The following is an 18,257-nucleotide window of genomic DNA, read 5'->3' as shown; positions in this document are numbered from 1 at the left end:
TAAGTCCCGGAATCATTTTTGTCATTCTTCGCTGCACCGACTCTAGTGAATTTATATCCATTCTATAATAAGGGCACCAGAACTGGACCGCATAATCGAGGTGCGGCCTGACTAGCGCAAGATATAGTTGCAATAAGATCTCTGCACTCTTGTTACTTACACTTCTAGATATAAAACCCAATACTCTGTTTGCCTTATTTCGAACATTAACGCACTGTTTTCTAGGCCGTAGGTCCGGGCTTACAAGTACCCCTAGGTCTCTTTCACAAGTCGACTTCTCTAGGTTGATGTTGTTAAGGCTGTATACATTATAAGTATTTGTTCTTCCAATATTAAGTACGCTGCACTTGCTGGTGTTGAATTTCATTTGCCATTTTTCAGACCACCCCTGCAGTTTATTTAGATCTTCCTGTAATGCATTTGCATCTTGCCCTGAATAAATTTGCCGCCCTATTTTGGTGTCATCCGCAAACTTCCTTATGTCACTGCTGATCCCAGTATCTAAATCGTTTATGTAGATTATGAACAAGAGTGGGCCTAGTACTGACCCCTGGGGAACCCCACTGGTTACACGGCCCCACTCAGATTTAACACCATCTACGCTGACCCTCTGCGTTCTATCGGTGAGCCATGATTTTATCCAATTTAAAACTTTCCTCGATACCATGAGCCTTAATTTTTCTCAGAAGCCTCTGATGCGGTACTCTGTCAAATGCTTTGCTAAAGTCTAAGTAAATAACATCGTAATTTTCGTCATTATCTACTACCTCGAAGACTTTCCTAAAAAACGTTAGCAGATTTGTTAGACAAGATTTTCCCTTTGTAAACCCATGTTGAGAGTCGTAGATTAATTTGCTTTTCTCTAGATGCGATCGGATGCTGTCTGCTATAATTGATTCAAGAAATTTCCCCACTACTGACGTCAAACTGATCAGCCGGTAATTTGACGCTGATGCTCTGTCTCCCTTTTTGAATATGGGTACTACATTTGCCTGTTTCCACAAGGCTGGCACAACTCCAGTGTCTAATGATTTTGTATATAAGTTTACGAGGGGTCCGCTAATCTGTTCCCTACACTCTTTCAAGACTCGAGGGAAAATTTCATCCGGCCCTGGGGATTTTGTTTTCTTTAGTTTATTTATCTTCTTAAGAACATCCTCTTTTCTGATATTGATATTCTTTAATTTCTCTTCTTCCTTTCCCTTAAATATCAGTTCCACCTCTGGAATTTCATCGCAAATTTCTTCTGTGAAAACTGATAAGAAGTAGCTGTTCAATGCTTTGCTTATTTCTTCACTACCATTTATCAATTCTCCCCTCCCTGACTTTAAAGGCCCAACTTTGTCCTTGACCTTTGTCCTATATACCTGGAAAAATCCCTTGGGATTCGCCTTGGATTCTCTTGCTATTTTGATTTCATAGTCTCTCTTTGCTTTCCTTACATTTTTCTTAACATTCCTAGATAGTTCATTATACCTGTTTCTGAGCTGCTCCTCCCCTCCCTTTAATTTCTTATATATTCCTTTCTTTATTCCTATGTCATGTTTAAGTTTTCTGGTCATCCACCTTGGCTCATTCTTATTTGACCTAATTTTTCTGTATGGTATATTTTGTTCTTGTGCTTTATGTAGTATACTAGTGAATATATTATAGTCATGATCAATTGTTGTGTCATCTATGACCTCACCCCTTCCTACTGGGAACTGACGTGACTGTTCCCAGGTGACCTCACCTAGGTACCTTCTTAACCCCTGATAATCCGCCAACCGAAAGTTTGGGACTCTGACCATATTGTCATTGTTTTTCGTTTTCCAATTTAGGGTGAACCTGATTTCTCTGTGATCACTGTTACCTAGTTCTTCCCCTACTGTGATATCTCTGATAATATTTTCTTTATTTGTTAATACCAGGTCTAATATATTGTCACCTCCAGTAGGTTCTGTAATTAGTTGTTTAAAAAAATTGTCCTGTACTGCGTCTAGGAAGTCTTCAGATTCATAGTCGCCTACAATGTTGTCCCAGTCAATATTTCTTTAGCAAAGCCTTCGACAGAGTCCCCCACGAAAGACTAATTAGAAAGGTAGAAGCACATGGCATCAAAGGTAATATCCTTAAATGGATTAGGGCATGGTTACAGGACAGGAAACAGCGAGTGAGCATTAATGGCACTAAGTCCCATTGGAGCAACGTCACAAGTGGAGTTCCCCAAGGCTCAGTACTTGGACCATTATTATTTATTATATACATAAACGACATAGATATCGGCATAGACAGCAACATAAGCAAATTTGCTGATGACACTAAAATAGGACGTGTTATTAAATCTGACGAGGACTCCACAAAACTACAGGAAGATTTAAACAAATTTTTCGAATGGTCTGAAAAATGGCAAATGAAATTCAACGTGGACAAATGTAAAGTACTCAGTATAGGAGATGTAAACAGGGAAACCAGATACCAGATGAACAATGATGCCATAGAGAAATCCGACTGCGAGAGAGATTTAGGAGTAATGATAAGTAGGAACCTTAAGCCAAGTAAACAATGTGTTTTTGCTCGTAACAAGGCTAATAAAGTACTTGGGTTCGTACAAAGGAGTGTTAGTTACAAGACTAGCGAGGTCATCCTAAAACTGTATCTTGTTCTTGTGAGACCACAACTGGATTACGCAGTTCAGTTCTGGTCACCGTATTACAGAATGGATATAGAATCCTTGGAAAGAATTCAGAGGAGAATGACAAGACTAATCCCGGGCATTAGGAACCTTGAGTATAGAGACAGGTTAAAGCATCTTAATTTGCACTCCCTCGAGAGACGTAGAGCGAGAGGCGACCTGATAGAGGTGTATAAGTGGAAGGCAGGGCTAAACAAAGGGGACATTACAAAGGTACTCAAACTATCCAACCAGGAGCGAACTCGTAACAATGGTTTTAAATTAGACAAATTTAGATTTAGGCGTGAAATAGGTAAACACTGGTTTGGAAACAGAGTAGTGGATGAATGGAACAAGTTACCAAATATCATCATTAACTCGAATACGCTGAATAGCTTCAAACATAGGTTGGATGCTTATATGAGCAACAGGGGTTGGGTGTAAGCGGGACTGCCCAGTATGGGCCAATAGGCCCGCTGCAGTTTCCTCCAGTCTTATGTTCTTATGTTCTTATGAGTGTTAAAGGTGGAGGCAGTCCGACGCTTTTGCATTTCTTCCCCGAGTTACTTGGTAAGTCTTGGTTATTTTACCTCATGTTTGCATTCCTCAATATGTACTGTAAGCGTTGAATGGCAGCAATTTGTAAATACATAATGGAAGTAACGTTTATGGCAATATCAAGCGAAAAATTTGGGAGTCAAGTGAGGTAGGTCAATTTGTCGGTTTGTTGTCAACAGTCCCTCCAACCTCTCTTCTAGCCCAGTTTGAAATCCCCATCAAAGCTAGTTCTTTCTATATAAGATTGTACTATTTTATATAACATGTCTAAGAATGTAACATATTTATATAGTTCAGTTAAAATAGACTTCAAATGCACTGTGATCCATGAAACAGTAAATAAGCGCTCTGCCTGGCAACTTACACTACTGAACACGTCCTGGACAGGAATCAAAAAGGGTAATCAGAGCTGAAGTTCCACCATCAGACAATATTGTGTTGATGGTAAGTGCAGAACGTAAAGCAGGCTCCGGAAAGGTTCCTAAGTGTCTTCAAACTAATTTTGAAGGACTAGAGTAGAGAGACGTAGAATAGCGAGTTTTCAGTATTGCTGTAAATTATTTCACAGCCAACAGTACCCAACTTGTTGTCGCTTCTTTCCAGTCATTGTTAATGATAAAGTGTAATGGTGAATTATTTGAAAACTCCCAGCTTTGTAAATATTATGTGTAACTTGCAGTATACATGGACTGCATTGGAATCTTGAAAGCCTATGTCTGCTTTTTTCACAATAGTTTTAAGTGAAACATATTCATCAATACGGATTTAGCACTTATAACTAGACAGCATGGCGGTTTTCTTTTCAAAGGATGAACTAGTATGTAGAAACTTGTAATTGTAATTATAATTGAACTTTTGATTTTCAAATTGTAATTGTAATGTAATTGATCATTTGAAATGTAACTGTAATTAAAAATTCAGTCAAGTATTTGTATTTGTAATTGATTAAAAAGTGTGTAATTGCTCCAACCTTGTCAGCAATTGGTTTAAGTCACATCTATAAGACGGTCTTTGACATAGGCATCATACTGTTCTTGTTCCAATTCTTCCAGGTTCCATACAGTTTCTGCCACAGCACACAGAAAGGTCTGCCAGCTCTCTGCTGACAAGCACCAGAAGATATGTGCTGTTGTCGCTAAATGGAGTTCCCATTTCATTGATGCCATCTTTGAGTGACTGCACATTAGTGAAATATGCTTTCTGGAATTGTTGCATCTGTTCTTGATGACAGTCTCATTGTGACTTTTACGTTTCCTTTGAAACCTAAAATTATTCATTTGCCATTTCTGGATCAGATATAACAAAAAGTATACTGACCAAAAGTATATATGATTATAGAATAAATTCATACAATACAGTTATTATGATTTCTTTATTGCAATCCTCGACCCTGAAAACATGGGTACAGACACTTCAAGTACAAGATTATCTTGATTAGTTTTAAAATTTTGTCAAATGATTGAATTTGCTGTAATGGCAAAACAAAAATGGCCGCCACAGCCATCACTGGAAGAATCTTCAGTGGCTCTATTGTGATAGCTGTTTTGGGGTATCACACACAATTGTTTTAAGTAAGTTCTGGAACTCTTAAGTGGCAAGGCCGATGTTAACACTTCTTCCGGGCTTTCATTTATTGTTGAAGCATCTATATTCACAGTCCTGAGTTTAGGAGAGAATGTATTGTGAATTCTCTCCGGGAAATTGTCTTGAGTACTCTTATATATGTGAACACTTAAGTTAGGTGTTCACCTCTTGAGTAGTGGTAAGATTCTGCTATCTCCTCCGAGCGTGAAGGGATTAGATTTTAGATTGCCCCCGAGGGGTCTAGTTTATTGGGCACCCCCTTACATCCTGTGCAAGGTGAAGCGCAGAAGCGTTTACAGCGTCCATTTGGGAAGCATGCGTAGTTAATGCTTGCCTTTATAACCCATGCATTATGGGCGTAAAAGCCTGAAGGGTCATGGGTTTTGTCAGCAAGTTACATAAAGTGACAGAATGATGAGTGTTTGTGGGGGAAAATTCCGGGTACAATTTATCTGTTTATGGCAAAGTGTGGCGGTCCCTAACAATGTCAAGTGCCAGGCCTGTCACTAGGAGGAGGGATATCTGGTCAGGGAGGGAAGAGGTGTTGGTAACGGCTGGGGACCTGTAGAAGGAGGTCATAGGGCAAGTGAGGATGTAGTGAGAAAGGGTGTGAGAGTAGGGTTGACCAAAATGTTTACAAACAGTGGGGCCAGGCTCAGGGTTGCCATTGTACTAGGAATGGCGAAGTACAGTGGGGGTGGAGGTGATATGGTGTGGTGGGACAGGTACAGTAGGGGTGGAGAGAGGCATTGACAATATTGAGGGACATACCTTTTAGTGTGATTGTGATGGCGTGTGCGTCGACATGCCGTTGGGGTACGGGTAGCCGGGGGTGGTGTCCTCAGGTCCAATAGGTAGCTCTGGTCGAAACAGCACAGACACAGTAGCGGGCGCGGCTTGCAGTGGGTGGACAGGTTGAGGCACACCAGGGCAGGCCGGGTAGGCGTTAAACCAGTAGTGAAGGCCGCCGGCGGTGGAGTAGCCCGTGAGCAGAGCGGGTGGGGGGGCTCGCAGAGGGACTACCAGCTTGTGTCAAACCAGAAGAGAGGAGTGACCGGGATGCAACAGAGGGCAAGAGTAGGTCGGAGATGGTGGTACAGAATGTAACGAAAAGTTTTTCAATACGGTTGGAAAATTCTTGGAAGAGGGATATGATCTGTGCTATATCACTGGAGGGGGATTGTGGGGGTGACCGGTGGGAGCACAAGGCTTGACAGCGTCAGAGTAGAGACGGGGAGGAGGCCCAGTAGTAGTTGAGTTAAGAGACGGCTGGGACTGCTGTGTTGCAGCCAGGTGAGGCCAAGCAGGGGCAGGTGTTGTTGAAGAAGGCGTTGCTGGAGACAGAGGGGACCCAGAGGGAGGCGGCCTGGTAGACTAGGGGGGGGGGGGCGTTGTGGTAGACTCGGCCTCCGGGGAGGCTTTTCCCCTGGGAAAGACAGGCGATTGGGGCATTGCCGTGAGTCAGTATTATTCTGGCCGCCACAGTTTTACTTTTACTTTTATCCTCTTCATCACTGAACGGCTCGTTAGCCGCTTGGGCATCGGTCACGTCTCTGTTACTTTTTTTTTCTTTTAACCTCTTCACCAATTGATCGACTCGTTAGCTGCTTGGGCGATCGGTCACATATCTGTTACGCACTGTTGGCAAGTACTGGGCATGCACCAGCTCCTGAATGTACCTGAACCTGCTCCAGTGTTGGTCAAGTCTGGTCTTGAAAGAGCTCACACTCGGTGCCATCACAACAGTTTCTGGTAGATTGTTCCAAGAGTTTACAACTCTCACTCCGAAAAAGTTTGTCCTCACAGTTTTCTGGACCTGCGGCTTCTTTAATCTTGAGCTATGACCCCTTGTGGGGCAAGCGTCCGCCAGCTCCAAGTAAGGACACTCGACTGAGTAGTGCTCCTTGAAATGCTTATACACTTCAATTAGGTCGCCCCTTGCCCGTCTGTAGTAAGCTGGGCAAGTTCAGGCGCTCCAATCTTTCAGGTTAGTTGAGGTGCCAAAGTGCAGGCACCAGTCTGGTAGCCCTCCTTTGAACATTTTCAACCAACTGACAGTCCCTAACATATCAAGGGATCAGACAGGGTGACAGTACTCCAGGTGGGGAAGCACTTCACTCTTGAAGATCGTTACGAGGGACGGACCGTCTAGATATCTGAACGACCTTCTTATAAGACCCACTAACTTATTTGCCTGATTTACCTTCTTCTCGCAATGGCCCGAGAACTTCAGCTCATTGTCAACATACACACCTAGGTCCTTCTCACATTCAGTCTCAACTAGTGCAGTTTCTTCAACCCGTTAGGACATATGATACGCCTCCTTACCATTGGTACGCCCCAGGTGCATCCTCTTACACTTCGTGACATTGAATCTCAGCAGCCATTTCTTCGACCATTCCTGGAGCCCACAGAGGTCCTTCTGCAGCTCTTCACAGTCTGCTTGGTTATTAATTTCCCGAAATAACTTGGCGTCATCGGCAAATATTTGTATGGAGGAGTGTACTGTACAACGTCAGGCATGTCATTTATGAAACAAACAAACAACAGCGGGCCCAATACACTGCCCTGTGGTACCCAGCTTGTGACAGGTACAGATGATGATTTCGTGCCATTAATCACCGCACACTGCTTGCGGTCATGTAGAAAGTCTTTTATCTATGCTAGGATATTTCCCCGAATTCCGTACCCTTCCAGTTTGATTTTCAGCCTTTCGTGGGGTACACTGTCTAAAGCCTTGGCAAAATCTAGGTATATATTGTCGATATTACCACCCTGCTCCAGAATATGGATCAACCTGGGATCAACTACATATCCCACACCACCCCCATTAAGGTGGTCTTTGATTTCCTGGGCACAGGCGGCGGAGTTATGGTTACGTGAACAGAAGTGACATCTGGGATGATCACGTCGGCAGCAGGCAGTGAAGATGTGACCCCAATGAGAACAGATAACACAAAAAGCAGGCCCTGGATGATAGGGTTCTGCATAAAGTGGTGGGAGGATTGGGTGGGCCTCCACAGTGGTTGGGCATTCCCTTCCCTTCCACTTGACAGGTAATGTCGACGTATACTGAGTATACTAGAATTAAAGTCACATGCATGTTCGATGTCAGCATATAGGGGGAATCGTCTCACTAGGATGTGCAATATTCATCAGCGTCTACTGTGCGGTGGGGCACCAGAACAACCCCGTCAAACCCGACAGCATTAAGTGTTTCATAGAGCTCAGGAGTCTGACACTTGATAAAGTTCCGGTTCTTATCTTGTCGGAATTGAATGTTGAGACCGTGTTGTCTGCAGTACTTCATCTTCCAATTTAACCGTTCCTCAACGGTTTTCAGTGAGCCCTTGGGGAAGTGCAGATTCAGCTTACTTGGCTGGTTGGCAGAGGGAAGGGTGATAGGGTCCGTGGCATTGGTGTTTCCACTCCGGCTAGTGTTTACCATAGAAAAATTACCGGCACTGTCATAATCACTGGGGTCTGACTCTTGAAGGGTATTGGATTCAGTATGACCAGGCGAGTTGGCGATGGCATCCGTATCAGATATGTCTGCGTCCATGAGAGAGCCTCTTCTGGGACGTTTATGTCGACCCCCTATGCTGGCAAAGACTTGCCGGCTAAGGGGGCCGTTTATGGGACGATCGGGAAGTCAAGAGCATCTATGGGCACGTCTGTCCCCTTATGTGGTCACGCCATGACTGGAGCGTGAAGGGAGGAGGAGCGGGCGAGGTGTTTGACTCGTCAGGTTGACCTCGCCTGCCCTCTGAAAGAGTTACAAGCTCAGCGTGTATAACATGAATAACTACTGAGTCATTGTTGAATAACTTTGTGAATAATTTGGTGTTATACATTTGGGTGAATATTCATATAATGCAAAAGGTGATGTTACACTATAGCCAAAATTTTTCCTTTATACCTTCCTTAACTCTGTACCAAATTTCATGCTTTTATCATTAAAGTCACAATTCGCTCATATTTTTGCACATATCTGCTGGATTATAAGAAAGGCAGAGACAGAGTAAGGAGATGACACAAAGGCAGACAGAACGGTCAAGAGAATTCATGACAAGAAATGCAAAACTAATTTAAGATGAAAAAAGTAAATGTAGAGAGATGGTAGGGAAATAGAGAATGTAGTTGGAGATGGACATAACACGAGAGGGGATGAAGATAAAGGTGAAATGCTAATGAAAGAAAGGGGAAATGAATGATGAGACTGCATTACAAATATGCATTAAAAGTGTGTGTGTGTGTGTATGTGTGATAGAGCTGCCTTAGAGATGTGAGGTAGAGTCCTAGTGCTGGTGGTTCTTACTGTCTCAAACTTATTTTTTTCGTGGTAGAAGACGTGACATTGTCGAGGTCATTACAAATTAGCTCACTGTAACAAAGTATTGTCATAACATAACCCACACTTGTAAAATAATATTACTGATTACCTCCTATTTTTTATCATTTATCAGAACAATATTATTAATTGCCTAACACTTATAAAATATTGTGATAAATTAACTCACATTTATAAAAGATTATCCTATATTAACTAATATTTATGAAATATTATCATATATTAACTTATATTTATAAAATGTTATAATAAATTAACCTATATTTTTGAAAGGTTATCATATATTAATTCATATTTATAAAATATCATCATAAATAAACTCATGCTTTTAAAAGATTATCATAAATTAACTCATGCTTATAAACAATTCTCGTAAGTTAACAAATACTTAGAAGAAATAATTATACATACGGAATACCTATGAAAAAAATATTGTAAATCAATCTATACTTGTGGAAGATTGTTACCATATACAAGGTGTTCCGTAAATATCTTTCATAAATCAGGGATGTATTCCTGAGACATAAATACAGATAAACGACTAAATGACCAAATTGTCAATTCGCAATAGTTTCAGAGTTACACAGGTAAAATTCAAGGGGATTTATGTCAGGTGACCGAGGTGGCCATGGAACAGGGCCCTATCCCCCTTCCAGGATGCACAACATTTAGGTATTCCCTTGTCGTTCTCGTAAAATGAGCTGGAGCATCAGCATACTGGAACCACATACGCTGCCAGAATCTAATGGGCACATCCTCCAGCAGTAGTAGTAATGTCCTCAAGAAAACGTCTGTAGGTTACACCTGTCGGTCACTGGGACAGAAGAGATGGGCCAACAAGGTAGTCACCAATAATGCCGGCTCAAACTTGATTGCGAATCGTACCTGATGAGATCTACAGGTCCACTGCATGTGGGTTGCCAACAGACCAGGTATGCATATTGTGCAAATTAATAATGTCATCTCTTAAAATCGTTGCTTCATTAGTAAAAAGCACTAAAGATGGAAAGAAACGGTTGTCAGCATGCTGTCCATTGGATGTTTCATTTACACCCATAAAGGTTTCATTACATTCCTTCCAAACATGTCCTGTGCTGTAACTCCGAAACTATTGCGAATTGACATTTAGTAATTTATTCATTTATCTTTATTTGTGTCTCAGGAATACACCCCCTGAATTATGAAAGGTATTTACGGAACACCCTGTACAGTATATCAACTCACTCTTGTGGAGAGTTAGTGTCGATTAACTGAGATTTAATCACTCTTAGTTTACATAATTTGTCTCCTACTTATACCTGTAGATAGTTATTATATATTTGTACACACTTGTAGAAGATTGTCAAGTATTTGTTCACACTGGTAAAATATTTTATGTGCTGTATTTAGTCACGCTTGTAGAATGTTTTCACTTCCTGTATTTAGTCACGCTTGTAGAATGTTTTCACGTACTGTATTATTTTAGTCACGCTTGTAGAATGCTGCCATGTGCTGCATTTAGTCACACTTGTAGAATGTTTTCACGCACTATATTTAGTCACGCTTGTATTATGTTGTCAGGTGCTGCATTTAGTCACACTTGTAGAATGTTTTCACGTACTGTATTTAATCACGCTTGTAGAATGTTTTCATGTGCTGTATTTAGTCACACTTGTTGAATGTTGTCATGTGCTGTATTTAGTCACACTTGTAGAATGTTTTCACGTGCTGTATTTAATCACGATTGTAGAATGTTGTCAAGTGCTGTATTTAGTCACACTTGTAGAATGTTGCAATGGTCTGTATTTAGTCTCGCTTTTAGGATGTTATCAAGTATTTCTTCACACTTTTAGACGACATCTTATCTTACATATTGATCGTCTCCCACAGAGCACGAGCCTTTTTAAGTCCATATCAGCGGCGTCGAGCCCCCAGGGAGGAACAGGTGGTCTGCGACAGGTTCCTACGCACACATTCCCGGCCGCCATCCCAGTACCACTCCCCAGGACCTCCCCCCCGACGTGTCCCTGCACCACCTACACGACCCTTTCCTCCGGGCTCTACTGATGACATCATCCGCGAAAACCAGAAGCCCTACCCAACATGGCCTCCTGAAGAGCTAGAGGCAAGAACCCGGCAGCTGAGGAGCAAGAATGTTGGAGAGTCGGGCTACAAGATGGGCACCACCCAAGTTCTCAGTGACACTTTCAGTATTACCTCAGAAGAAAGAGACACAGAGAGTTTGCTGGCCGACTACCGCCCTCCCTTAGATAGTCATATCATGGTACTTCCTCGACCCAAGTTAGATCGTCGCAGCTCCATGCCAGATCTACGAGACTTTCGCTGTGTTAGTTCCGCAGTGGTTTACGAGACAATAGCTACTCTGGGGACCCTTGGGGACGCGCGGGGCTTGCTAGTAGTGCCACCGCGGAGTCATCAAGACGACACTAAGGCCACCACTAATACCACTGTCACTCCACCACACATACATGAAGCAAACAAGGCTGGAGAAAAAATGCAGAAAAATTCCAAAAAATGGGCTCAAAAGATGAACCGATTCATAGAAAGTGAAACCCAAGCAGTACTTCGTGCTAGCCCGCTGTTAGGAGCTCTGCCGACCTCAGTGGGAAGGCCGGACTCACAAAAGGGGCGACGGTCGCAAAGGAAAGAATGGGTATCAAAACATATGTCGATGAAGACACTGCAAAAGAAAATTCTTCCAACAGCTTTAACCGATTCTTCATCACAGACTGAAAGTATGGACAGTATTCGACACACTAGCCTAGTCCATCGTCGACGAAACTCTCTAGGGAGTGAAGGCGCTGAGTCAGTCTATTACGACAGCCTGGAGGAGGACGAGAGCAAGAACATCACACAACGCTCGGCTAATCAGGCTTTTTATGTACCAATAAAGAACGTGACATCTGACCTGGATGTGTGTCCTACACTGCCGGCGAGGCTCACGGCCCGCATGGAGAAACGAAGAGCTGCTTCCCGGCGACAACCACTCCCTGACACCACCTCAAGCCTTGCTCTCACTGGGAAGCGAATAAATGATGTCCTCCTCGATGAGGTAAAACTTGCGCACACAATTGCCAGAGAAGAAAGCAGAAGTGATCAGGAAATATCAAGTAGTTCACAGAAAAATAATCTGAATGAAAATGCTCATATTACAAGCGATTCCGATATTTTGGACAGTCTAGAAGCTGTGGACATAAAGAATACACCCTTGCTGGTTTACTCTTCAGAATGCACAGAAACTTCTTATTCTGACATTTTGCAATTATCTTCCCCGAAAGCAGCTAATCATACTGGCTCTTCCAACACTTCAATAAATAGACAAACATCCAAAGGAAACGCAGTTACGAGTCTAATTCAAGATAGGATACACAGCAACCCAACCTGCTCCCCGCACTACTCTGATACCTACACTTCAATGTCTGGAGAGTCGACCCCCGCCTCCAACTCCACAGATGATCAAACTTCCAGAAGGAATATTGCAGTGAAAGAATACAGCCCCAGGCAGGTAGAGATGAATCTTATGAATGACGCAAAGGATGAGTCAGTGACGGAGCCTCGCTTGCCTGTGAACATTCGGTCCTCTACAGAAAAAAAGGAGGTAGTGAGTAGGCGTGATGATAGTGGTGCAACGATGACCTCTGAGGCCACAGATCGAATAATGTCAAATCTTTCACTAAGCAATAATATAATAAATGTTCAACAGACACAAAAGAATGATGGTGCATTTACGGAGATGAACGAAAAATCTGGGCATGTTAACCCTGAACAAGCTGGACCAGATGATGATGACTACGACACAGACACTTTTCAGTCTTTCTCGAAAACAAACGATAAAAGTGATAGTAACCGTTCCGAAATCATACGTACTATCGAAAGTGGTAATTTTTCTGACAAGAACTGGTCGCAAAGTGATGTGGACGTTATCGATAATTCCTCCATCGTAGAGGAGAATGATATTATCAGTGTGAGTGATGGCGTGGGGGAGATCAGTGAAAACTTAATTACGGAAAATAATGAGATTTCTGATGATGAGTTTCTCCAGACTCCTGAGGAAGTAAAGGAGGAGAGTTGTGTTGACAAGACCCAGGAACAGTACGAGATTATCGGCTACACTGCTAGTGGGAAGGAGGTGCTGCTGGAGAGTGGCTTCATCGACATAGATGACCCCAGTTTTTCTTCGGACTCTCTCAGTATTGGTTGTGATCAAGATAAACAGACTGCATTACCGACGACTGAAAGTAAAGCACTAATCAAAGATGTGATGCAGAAAAGTATTGATATTATTACAAAAACACAAAGTGTTTGTAATGTTCAAGTTTGTAATGGTAGAGAGGTGTTATTGAACTCCCCAAAATACTCAAATTCACAAGGATCAAACATGGCAGAAATGCAGGACTTTGGGGACGAGCCACAAAATGAAGACGTTGGTATTACAAATGGTAATAGTGAAACAATTTCAAGAGAAGGAATGAGAAAAGACAAATGCATGCAAAAGAAGGATAAACAAAAAAACAAATCCATTGAAGAGGATGAGGAATGCCAATCGATGTGTAGCAGAAGTAAACAAGAAGCTATATATAACTTCGATGGAGAGGATAGCGATAATTCTCACGTTGAAGATGCAGGTCATGGGAGCGGCGCCGACACTACTGTCAGTGCAACAACAGATCCACTTCATCCAGACAGCGTTAAAGGCTCGAGGGAATCAACAAAATCTGAGACCGAAGTCATTAAACACGAGATGTTGTCTCTTACTACAGAGCGAAGAGACGTACAGATACTGACCCCAAGAACAGAGCGAAGAGACGTACAGATACTGACCCCTAGAACTGACCTGGGAGACGTACAGGTACTGACCCCTAGAACAGACCTGGGAGACGTACAGGTACTGACCCCTAGAACAGACCTGGGAGAAGAACAGGTACTGACCCCTAGAACAGACCTGGGAGAAGAACAGGTACTGACCCCTAGAACAGACCTGGGAGACGTACAGGTACTGACCCCTAGAACAGACCTGGGAGAAGAACAGGTACTAACCCTTAGAACATACCTGGGAGAAGAACAGGTACTAACCCCTAGAATAGACCTGGGAGAAGAACAGGTAACCCCAAGAACAGACCTGGGAGAAGAACAGGTACTGACCCCTAGAACAGACCTGGGAGAAGAACAGATACTGACTCCTAGAACAGACCTGGGAGAAGAACAGGTACTGACTCCTAGAACAGACCTGGGAGAAGACCAGGTGATAACCCCTAGAACAGACCTGGGAGAAGTACAGGTACTGACTCCTAGAACAGACCTGGGAGAAGAACAGGTACTGACTCCTAGAACACACCTGGGAGAAGAACAAGTACTGACCCCTAGAACAGACCTGGGAGAAGTACAGGTACTGACCCCTAGAACAGACCTGGGAGAAGTACAGGTACTGACCCCTAGAACAGACCTGGGAGAAGTACAGGTACTGACTCCTAGAACAGACCTGGGAGAAGAACAGGTACTGACCCCTAGAACAGACCTGGGAGAAGAACAAGTACTGACCCCTAGAACAGACCTGGGAGAAGAACAGGAGATAACCCCTAGAACAGACCTGGAAGACGTACAGGTACTGACCCCTAGAACAGACCTGGGAGAAGAACAGGTACTGACTCCTAGAACAAACCTGGGAGAAGAACAGGTGATAACCCCTAGAACAGACCTGGGAGAACAGGTGCTGACTCCTAGAACAGACCTGGGAGAAGAACAGGTGCTAACCCATAGAACAGACCTGGGAGAAGAACAGTTACTGACTCCTAGAACAGACCTGGGAGAAGAACAGGTACTGACTCCTAGAACAGACCTGAGAGAAGAACAGGTACTGACTCCTAGAACAGTACCTAGAAGGACTGAAGTATTGAGCCCTACCATACAGCCTAGAAGAAAGAATACACTAAACCCTGGGGCAGAACCTAGGATGGAGGAGCAGGTATTGAACCTTGACATGGGGACTTGGGAGGAACAAGTATTGAACACTGGTAAAGAGTTAGTGGACGTAGAGATACCAAACCTTGCAACAGGACCCAGCATAGAGCATAAGGATGAGGAACACATGCTGAGCTACTGCATAGAGCTCAGAGAGGAGGAGCAACAGCTGAGTCCTGGCACGGAGGCGTCGGTAAAGGAACCAGAAGCAGAGGAACTGAGTGATGGGACAGATTCGTGGGACCGTGTGACTGTGATCCGGGCACTCTCGGGTAGCAGCTCCGGCAGTAGAAACCTTACCCCAGACATTGACACAGAATTCATTCTCACAGACAGCCCACAACACGAAGAAGGTGTTGAGGAACTAAATGAATTCGACGACACATGTTTACAACAAAACAGATCCCTAAGTCCCCAGGAGACCTCTGCAAAAACCTCTCTACCAGATCATAATCCAGATTTGCTGGAGGAAATCTTCCGCGTCATCACAACGGATGACGGTAAACAGACACCAGTAGATGAGACCAACTCAGGACTCTCCACCATAGACGAAGATGAGGAGCCAACCGAAGTAGCAGCACTCCTGCAGCAGGAACAGGTGACTCTAATGGCAGACAATGCAGCAGAAGTTCTCCATGACTGGGTGGTGGACAGAGAAAATAGCTTTGCGGAACTGAAAACTGATAATGCAGATGTGAACAAAGGAACAAAATTTGGACAGGTAGAAAATTGTAAAAGTTCTACAGTAACGGAAGACGGTGAGAGTTGTGTGTTGGCCAAAGAAGATAGGGATAAGAGACAGAAGGATACTGTTGCTGTAGATGGCTGTAATGGTAACACACTGGTAGAGGAAGACAAGAATAATGTTGTGGACAAAGAAACTGAGAGTATTAATATGATGGAAGGAGGTGAAGCTTATGTTGTCGCTGAACAAGGTGAAGCTTCTGTTGTCACTGAACAAGATGAAGCTTCTGTTGACACTGAACAAGGTGAAGGTTCTATTGTCGCTGAACAAGATGACGCTTTTATTGTCGCTGAACAAGGTGAAGCTTCTGTTGCCACTGAACAAGATGAAGCTTCTGTTGTCACTGAACAAGGAGAAGCTTCTATTGTCACTGAACAAGATGACGCTTTTATTGTCGCTGAACAAGGTGAAGCTTCTGTTGTCACTGAACAAGATGAAGCTTCTGTTGTCACTGAACAAGGTGAAGCTTCTATTGTCACTGAACAAGATGACGCTTTTATTGTCGCTGAACAAGGTGAAGCTTCTGTTGTCACTGAACAAGGAGCTGGGGGTTCTATTGTGCTAGAGGAAGTTGAGGATCCTATTGTGGTAGAAGAAGGTGAGGAATTTATTGTGGTAGAGGAAGCTGAGGATTCTATTGTGGTAGAGAGAACTGAGGATTCTATTGTGGTAGAGGAAGATGAGGATTCTATTGTGGTAGAGGGAGCTGAAGATTCTGTTGTGGTAGAGGGAGTTGCGGATTCTGTTGTGGTAGAGGATGCTGAGGATTTTATTGTGGGAGAGGGAGCTGAGGATTCTATTGTGGTAGAGGAAGCTGGGGGTCCTATTGTGGTAGAAGGTGAGGATTCTAGTGTGGTAGAGGTAGCTGAGGATTCTATTGTGGTAGAGGGAGGTGAGGATTCTATTGTGGTAGAGGGAGCAGAGGATTCTATTGTGGTAGAAGGTGAGGATTCTGTTGTGATAGAGGAAGCTGAGGATTCTATTGTGGTAGAAGGTGAGGATTCTGTTGTGTTAGAGGAAGCTGAGGATTCTATTGTGGTAGAGGAAGATGAGGATTCTATTGTGGTAGAGGGAGCTGAAGATTCTGTTGTGGTAGAGGGAACTGGGGGTTCTATTGTGGTAGAGGGTGCTGAGGATTCTATTGTGGTAGAGGAAGCTGGGGGTTCTATTGTGGTAGAAGGTGAGGATTATAGTGTGGTAGAGGTAGCTGAGGATTCTATTGTGGTAGAGGGAGCTGGGAATTCTATTGTGGTAGAAGGTGAGGATTCTGTTGTGATAGAGGAAGCTGAGGATTCTATTGTGGTAGAAGGTGAGGATTCTATTGTGATAGAGGGAGCTGAGGATTCTATTGTGGTAGAAGGTGAGGATTCTATTGTGATAGAGGTAGCTGAGGATTCTATTGTGGTAGAAGGTGAGGATTCTATTGTGATAGAGGGAGCTGAGGATTCTATTGTGGTAGAAGGTGAGGATTCTATTGTGGTGGAGGTAGCTGAGGATTCTATTATGGTAGAGGGAGCTGAGGATTCTATTGTGGTAGCAGGTGAGGATTCTATTGTGGTGGAAGTAGCTGAGGATTCTATTATGGTAAAGGGAGCTGAGGATTCTATTGTGGTAGAGGGAGCTGAGGATTCTATTCTGAGGATTCTAGAGGGAGCTGAGGATTCTATTGTGGTAGAGGGAGCTGAGGATTCTATTCAGGTAGAGGGAGCTGAGGATTCTATTGTGGTAGAAGGTGAGGATTCTATTGTGATAGAGGAAGCTGAGGATTCTATTGTGATAGAGGTAGCTGAGGATTCTATTGTGGTAGAGGGAGCTGAGGATTCTATTGTGGTAGAAGGTGTGGATTCTTTTGTGATAGAGGAAGCTGAGGATTCTATTGTGGTAGAGGAACCTGAGGATTCTGTTGTGGTAGAAGAAGATGAGGATTCTATTGTGGTAGAAGGAGCTGAGGATTCTATTGTGGTAGAGGGAGCTGAAGATTCTATTGTGGTAGAGGAAGCTGAGGATTCTATTGTGGTAGATGGAGCTGAGGATTCTGTTGTGGTAGAGGAAGCTGAAGATTCTATTGTGGTAGAGGGAGCTGAGGATTCTATTGTGGTAGAGGTAGCTGAGGATTCTATTGTGATAGAGGGAGCTGAGGATTCTATTGTGGTAGAGGGAGCTGAAGATTATGTTGTGGTAGAGGGAGCTGAGGATTCTATTGTGGTAGAGGGAGCTGAGGATTCTGTTGTGGTAGAGGGAACTGAGGATTCTGTTGTGGTAGAGGGAGCTGAAGATTCTGTTGTGGTAGAGGGAGCTGAGGATTCTATTGTGGTAGAGGGAGCTGAAGATTCTGTTGTGGTAGAGGGAGCTGAGGATTCTATTGTGGTAGAGGGAGCTGAGGATTCTGTTGTGGTAGAGGGAGGTGA

At 43.5% G+C, this 18,257-nt stretch overlaps 1 protein-coding gene across 1 annotated transcript in view; it reads left to right on the top strand.

The window, feature by feature from the left end:
* Positions 1 to 18,247, top strand: part of LOC121872227 — a 30,930-nt gene extending 12,683 nt beyond the window's left edge. Inside the window, exons 4-5 of the mRNA XM_042374894.1 lie at positions 11,016 to 18,135; positions 18,221 to 18,247. Coding sequence (XP_042230828.1) covers positions 11,016 to 18,135; positions 18,221 to 18,247 — 7,147 coding nt within the window. The remainder of the gene's footprint in view (positions 1 to 11,015; positions 18,136 to 18,220) is intronic.
* The last annotated feature ends 10 nt before the right edge of the window (positions 18,248 to 18,257 follow it).

Source organism: Homarus americanus, unplaced genomic scaffold (genome assembly GCF_018991925.1).
Source record: "Homarus americanus isolate GMGI-L3 unplaced genomic scaffold, GMGI_Hamer_2.0 scaffold5589, whole genome shotgun sequence".
Classification (NCBI taxonomy): domain Eukaryota; kingdom Metazoa; phylum Arthropoda; class Malacostraca; order Decapoda; family Nephropidae; genus Homarus; species Homarus americanus.
Note: the sequence above shows the minus strand (reverse complement) of the source record. Positions and strands in the feature narration are given on the sequence as shown.